This window comes from Triticum aestivum, chromosome 2A (assembly GCF_018294505.1).
Source record: "Triticum aestivum cultivar Chinese Spring chromosome 2A, IWGSC CS RefSeq v2.1, whole genome shotgun sequence".
Lineage (NCBI taxonomy): Eukaryota > Viridiplantae > Streptophyta > Magnoliopsida > Poales > Poaceae > Triticum > Triticum aestivum.
Window position 1 is genome coordinate 40,508,256 of NC_057797.1, and position 7,438 is coordinate 40,515,693.

The 7,438-nt window shown below is 43.9% G+C and overlaps 1 protein-coding gene across 1 annotated transcript; it reads right to left on the reverse strand.

Moving 5' to 3' along the window:
* Positions 1-6,637: 6,637 nt before the first annotated feature.
* Positions 6,638-7,432, reverse strand: LOC123184572 (repetitive proline-rich cell wall protein 2-like). The gene has a single exon (XM_044596669.1). It carries the CDS (start codon positions 7,413-7,415, stop codon positions 6,873-6,875), a length of 543 nt encoding a protein of 180 aa, XP_044452604.1. The 5' UTR covers positions 7,416-7,432; the 3' UTR covers positions 6,638-6,872.
* Between the last annotated feature and the right edge of the window lie 6 nt (positions 7,433-7,438).

The window sequence follows — 7,438 nt, forward strand, 5'->3', positions numbered from 1 at the left end:
CACCCACCTGCCCATTGTGGGCTTTTTCGTTTTTTTTGTGGGTCCTCCGTTTTTGTGCTTTGTGGGCTTTCAGCCAGGAAAACGCGAATTGTTGGAGGAAAATGTGTCTAGTCGTTGTATGTGAGTGTGTCCTTGTGAGATTTTTTTGCTTTCTACCAGTTGTTTGGTTTTTTGTCTCCCCGGAGCGTACGTGTATGAATGAGCTTGACCTATGAAGGACTCTTTCTACCGGTTTTGAGAGAAGCTTCCAACCGTTTTTTCTGGGTTTTTTTTGTCTTTTTTGTTTGGTTTTTCTCTTTTTATTTTTTGTTCTATTTGTCTTTAAAAATTTCATGATTTTTGTTCGTGTCAGATGCATGTCCATAATCAAACATGCAATTACAGTGTCGTCTTCGTCCCGAAACTGCATACCTCCAATGCAACTGCAATTCGAGGCAAAAATGTTTGTTGGGAGGGCAGCTGCATGTATTCTACTATACACACAATTGCAAGTATCATCCGTAACGGCAACTAATGTCTTTAACATGACTATAACTTTGTGATAGAAAATGAAAGTGTTTGTCGGGTGTCCATTGCATGTCCACCAACAAACACGCAACTACATGTCTCGCCCTCGTCGTGCAACTGCATGTGTTCACTTTTTCATTTTTATTTTTATTTTTTATTTTTCTTTACTTTTAATCCACAACACTTTTTGTGCGTGAAAACTTTATAAAGTGTCCGAAAACTATTTAGAATTTATTTTTTTTAAATGGGTTTGCTATTTCACATCTACTCCCTCCGTTCCTAAATACTTGTCTTTCTAGAGATTTCAATAAGTGACTACATACGGCGCAAAATGAGTGAATCTACACTTTAAAATATGTACATACATCCGTATGTTGAGTCCATTTGAAATGCCTAGAAAGACAAGTATTTGGGAACGGAGGGAGTAGATATGAAATAGCTACCTCATATCTAAGTTAGAGTCGTTAGATCATCTGTCTTTAATATTTGTGTAAAACGCGATGGTCTGGATGGTGCGCTGGCTCGCGGCGCGTTGTCTCGTGCGCTGCCTGTCAGGTCGTTGCTAGTGCGAGGTTTCGTTGTTGGTTTTCACAAGCCTATGCGTTGCTAGTGCCACGTCGATTGCTTTTTTCTATTTCTTTTCACAAGTTTGTGCTACACCGTTCTAGTTCCTCTCGTTTTTCTACACTTCCATTTGACACCAAGTATTTGTTTTCTCCGTTTCCGTTTTGTTTTCCTTATTTTGTTTTTTCTATTTCATTATTTGTTCTAAATTATAAACTATTTAAAGTTCTTGGTTTTTTGTTTTTATTTTTTTTCTATTTTCACCATTTTCTTTATTCTTTTTCCTTTTATTCTTTATTTCTTCATTTAAAAATCATGAACTTGTTTTCACTCTGTCATATGTTCGCTTTGAATGTGTGCAAATCTTGATTGCGGGTTATTTTGTCACACGCGCTCTGTGTCGTGTCGTGTGTTTGGTGTCTATTTGTCGACTTGTTCACGCGTGTGTCTTTTGTTAGGCCATTTTTGCGGCGCGGTCTGAGGTCTCGTTTCGGATTGGTTTGCTAATTATTATCTAAATGAGAGTTAACAATTTTTTTCATATAACTCATATACCGTTACATACACGTGCTTCTGATTCATGCTCGGTGTCATTGCGTCATGTTTTCTGTTTGTCCTTCGCGAAGCGTGAGACCCGATATGACATTTTTAATGGGCCTTTATTATGTTTTGCATATTGATTTTTGTGTGGGCTTAGCCTTTTTGTGGAGGGGCACGTGTCTTTTTGTTCCCTGTTTTTCTTTTATTTTTGGTTTGACCGCGTAGCTAGGAGGGAGTGTAACTAGATGTTTTGATTTCAGATTTGCTAAATCTAATCTAGATAAGTTTTAGTTCATCTAAATCTACAATTGTTTGATTTGTTTGGTTTAATGTTCACACAAACTCGATCATGCACGTCTGTGGCAGCTTGTTTTTTTTGTCACCCGTCCTCTTGTTCCATTTTGTTTTGTGTGTCATCTTCTTGCATTTTTTTCACATGAGCCTATATATGTTGGTGTTTGGGGGGCTCGACTATGAAGCTTATTCCCCATCTTCTCACTGACCAATCTTTAACCCCGGTTATTTTGCCTATGTTTTATTTTTCATCCCAGTTATAGGTCCACCCTTGACATACAACCCGCATGTAGTTTGTTTCATCCTAGTTACAAGTCGACCATTGACTTGCAACTGGGCATGTAGTTCGTAGTTGTCCCAGGTGCGAGTCTACCATCGACTTGCAACTGGAGCATGTGTTTTTGTTTTTCATCCCAGTTGTAGGTCTACCACTGACACGCAACTTGACATGTAGTTTGTGTCATCCTAGTTGCAAGTCGGCCCTTGACTCGCAACTAGACTCGTAATTGTCAGACTTGCAAGCCCACGACCCACAATTTGAGCATGTGTTTTTGTTTTTCATCCAAGTTGCCAGTCCACCCTTGACTCTCAACTGGGCCCATAGCTAGTTTCATCCTAGTTGCAAGTCAACCCTTGGCTCGCAACTGGCTCGTAGTTTCATAGTTGTCCCAGGTGCAAGTCCCCCTAGACTCACAACTGGATTTGTAGTTGTCCAAGTTGCAAGCCCACCCTCTACTCACAACTAGAACATGTGTTTTGTTTTTCATCCCAGTTGCAAGTCTACCTTTTGATTTTAACTGGCTCATAGCTTGTTTCGTCCGAGTTGCCAGTCATCCCTTAACTCGCAACTAGGCTCATAGTTTCATAGTTGTCTCAGTTTGCATGTCCACCCTAGACTCGCAATTGGGCTCATAGTCGTCTGACGTGCAAGCCCACCCTCTAAGTTGCAAGCCCACCTTTTGACCCGCAACTGGGCCTATGTCTTGTCTTTCATCTCATTTGCAAGTCCACCATTGACTCGCAAGTTGGACTGTAGTTTGTTTCATCCTAGTTGCAAGTCGGCCCTTGACTCGCAACTGGACTTGTAGTTTCATAGTTGTCCCAATTACAAGTCCACCTTTGACTCGCAATTGGTCTCATAGTTCTCCGAATTGCAAGCTCACCCGCGATTTGCAACTAGGCACCTGTTTTGTTTTTCCTCCCAGTTACAAGTCCAACCTTGACTCACAACTGGGACTGTTTCATTCTATTTGCAAGTTGACTCTTGACCCACAACCGGGTGATTTGTTTCATAGTTGTCTTAATTGCATGTCCATCCTCGACTCGCAACTAGGATCATAGTTTGTTGTTGTCCTAGTTGCAAGTCCACCGTCGACTCGCAACTGGTCCCATAGTCCGTTGATGTCCCAGTTGCAAGTCTACGCTTGACTCGCAACTGGGATGCGCTTGCTTTTCATCTCAGTTGCAAGTCCAACCTCAACTCGCAACTCGTATCATAGTTTTATATACTAGTCTCAGTTACAAGTGCACCCTCGACTCGTAACTAGGCCCGTATTTTTTATCCCAGTTGCAAGCCCACCCTTGACTCGCAACTGGGCCTGTGTTTTTGTCTTTCATCCTAGTTGCAAGTCCATCCTTGACTCGCAAGTACGATCGTAGTTTGTTTTATCCCAGTTGTAAGTCGACCCTTGACTCGCAACTGGTCTCATAGTTTGTAGTTGTCCTAGTTGTAAGTCCATTCTCAACTCATAACTGGCATTTTTTGTCTCCAGTTGTAAGTCCACCCTCGACTTGCCACTGGCCTCGATGTTTCTTTTGAATCGTAACTAGGCCTTCCTGTTTTTGCATTAGTTGCAAGCTCATCCTCAAGTTGCTATCGACTCTCACTTTTTCCGTGTCAATTGTAAGTCCACCATGTCTCGCAACTAAGGGTTGACTCTTTTGGCCCGGTTGCAGATCCACCATTGATTCGTAACTCGTCTTGTAGTTTGTTTTATCCTAATTGCAAGTCGAACCTTGACTCGCAACTAGGCTCGTAATTTTGTAGTTGTTCTAGTTGCAAGTCCATCCTCGACGTGCAACTAGGCTCGTAGTTTTCCACCCTCGACTCGCAACTAATTTATGTGATTTGTTTTTCGTCCCATATGCAAGTCCATCCTTGACACACAACTGGACCCATAACTTGTTTCATCCTAGGTGCAAGTCGACCATTGAGTCACAACTGGGTTCGTAGTTTCTTAGCTGTCCTAGTTAAAACTGCAAATTTGACTCACAACTAAACTTATAGTTGTCTGAGTTGCAAGCCATCCCTCGACCTGCAACTGGAGCCTGTATTTTTGTCCAAGTTGCAAGATCACCCTCGACTCACATCTGGGTCCGTAGTAAGTTTTTATCGCGGTTGCAAGTCCACACTCGACTCACAATTATGCCCATAAGTTTTATGGTGTCCCAGTTGCAAGTCCACCCTTGACTCCCAACTGGGCTCGTAGTTTCGTAGTTTTCCCAGTTGCAAGTCCATCATCGACTAGCAACCAGCTCGTAGTTGTCCGAGTTGCATGCCCACCCTCGACTCGCAACTAGTGCATGTGTTTTGTTTTTATCCCAGTTGCAAGTCAAGGGTGGACTTGCAACTGGACCCATATAACTTGTTTCTTCCCAGTTGCCAGTTGACCCTTGAGTCGCAACTAGGCTCATAGTTTCGTAGTTGTCCCAGTTGCAAGTGCACACTTGACACAAAACTGAACTCGTAGTTGTCTGAGTTGCAAGCCACCTCTCGACTCACAACTGGAGCTTGTGTTTTGTCCTAGTTGCAAGCTCTCCCTCGACTCACAACTTGGCCGGTAGTATGTTTTTCATCTCAATTGCAAGTCCACACTCAACTCGGAACTGCGCCTGTAGTTTTTATGTTGTCCCAGTTACAAGTCCACCCTCAACTCGCACCTAGGTTTGTTGTTGTTTTTCCCTAGTTGTAAGTCCACGCTCGACTCACAACAAGGCCCATAGTTTTTTCTTTGTTTTGTGTCAACTACAAGCCCATCATAGTCATACTACTGCCCTGTAGTTGTGTTTTTTGAACCAGTTGCAAGTCCACACCCCAACTTTGCAACCTGCCCTGTTGGTGTTGTGTCCCACTTGCAAGCCCATCATCGACCAATAACCGGCCCCATACTTATTTTCATCCTAGTTGCAAGACTAGCCTTGACCCACAGCTGGACCACGTAGTTGTTTTTGTCTCAATTGCAAGCCCACCGATGACTCGCAACTGGGCATGTAGTTGTGTTTCATTAGTTGCAATCTCACCCTCGACTCGCAACTGGTCTCATAGTTGTTTACGTCCCAGTTGCAAGTCCACCCTCGACACGCAACTGAGCACATAGTTGTTTGCTGTATTTTCTTGTGCGAGTTGAAAGCCCATGCTAGTCTATCGCAATTGGGCCTCTGTGGTTATTTTCTTCCCGGTTTCAAGCCCACCCTCAACGGATCCAAATTATCATTGACTCACAACGGGTCCCCGTAGTTGTTTTTGTCCCCATTGTAAGCTTACCCTCGACTCGCAACTGCGCCCATTTTTTTTGTTGTTGTTAGCACAATTGCATGTCCGTCCTCGACTCGCAACTGGGGCCCATTTTTTCTTGTTGTTATCACAGTTGCATGTCCCCACTCGACTCGCAACTTCCTCTTTTTTTATTTTCTCTTTCTTTTCAACTTTTTCAGGTGCATGACCTTTTTCAAAATTTGTTTTTTTAATTCATGAACTTTTTCCAAATTTCTTTAACCATTTTTCAAATTGTGAACTCTTTTTTCAAAAACAATATGAACATTTTTAATTTTCACTTTTATTTTAATGAACACTATTCAAATTTTTGTTTTTTAAGTCAGCGTTTGTTGGTCAAATAGTCAATGCTTTTTAAATTCGCCAACTTTTCCAGATGTTCGTGAGGAAAAAGGAGCTAGCAACGCCCGCAAAAGAAGGAGCTAGCAACGAACCTGTAGCTACCTACACTACAATGCATGTGTCACAGTCTGTAGCGACTTCCCTCCAAAAAAAACCTGTGCGACCTAGTGACCTAGCGACGTGTAGCAATCTAAAACGCGGCCTAGCAAAAAAAATCTGTAGCAAAAAACCTTTAACAACCTAGCAGTCAACGAGGACAGAAAACCAGTCAGCGGTGGTGCGAGCTGCCAATGGGCCATAGCCCGCGGGAAGGGCGTGAGCATCAAACAAGTCTCCGGCGCTTCGTTTGGTCTTGAGTTCGGTTCACAGGATGTGCTGAGCGTCGTAATTTTTTTGTTACGGTCAAGCTGGCTGTGCAGCGCGACGGTTCACAAAAGAAACAAACAAACAATAGAACGAAGCGTCAAAAAAAAACAAACAATAGAACGATATTTGGTGGACATGCCCTGATTCCTGCTGATGTCACAATTTAAATGTAGATATTATCTCACATCTAGATGAGATATAGATAGACCCTTCATATATATAGTCATTTCACTAACTGGACGTACACCTTTTTAATTTGCTTCTACTAATTCCGAGTTGCCTATATTCCACCATAAATCTAAGTAAGTTATCGCACATTAGTCCTACAGTTGACTCTTTAAAGTTCACAATTTGAGGTAAATGTTACTCCCTACGTTCACAAATTTTTATCTAACTTTTTTCTGAATCAGATGTAGACATGTTTATTGTTTGTTTATTCATTTTAGTCTGTATGTAGCTTATATTAAAATATTTAAAACATATTATATTTGTGAATGAAGGGAGTAGAGTACTTTGCCAAATCGTGGCTCCGCCCCTTGGTCAAGTCTCAAGTGGATGCCCCCCGCTACAAATACTCTCCCAAATTTTCTTGTTTCATGGCGAAAAGAAAAAGAATTCGGTGCCAAGACGAATCCTACAAAAAATCAGTTCTATACAAGTATACAACATGGGTTACACAATGGCCCGAGCCGAACCACCTCTATAATCAACCGCCGCCCTGTTGTCGCCGTCTCTTGGCCGCGAGCACTGCAAGAGCGAGCAAGATCACAGCAGGAGCAACCACCATGCCCAACGGGAACCTGCCACGCCGCCTGCGCCTCCGTCGTCCTTTCCCGCCACTGCGTCGCTTACCCTTGCGGCCACCCCCCTCGCCGTTGTCCTCATCACCGGTGCTACCATCTGATTCATCACTGCCATCAGATGGTTTTGCCTCTGCTGGTGCACTAGGTGGCTCCTGGACTGGTGTTGGGGCCACAGGTTGTGGCTCATGCGCTGGTGGTGGCTCCTCAACCGGTGGTGGCTCCACGGATGGCTCCTCCATGGGCGGCGGTTCCACGGGCGGGTCGATCGCTGCCGGAGGATCCTCGGCGGGTGGTGGCTCCTCAACTGGTGGTGGGTCCATCGGTGGCTCCTGCATGGGTGGCGGTTCCACGGGTGGGTCGACCGGCATCGGAGGATCCTCGGCAAGCGGTGGCTCCTCAACCAATGGTGGGTCCACCGGCGGCTCCTCTATGGGTGGCGGTTCCATAAGCGGGTTGACCTGCGCCGGAG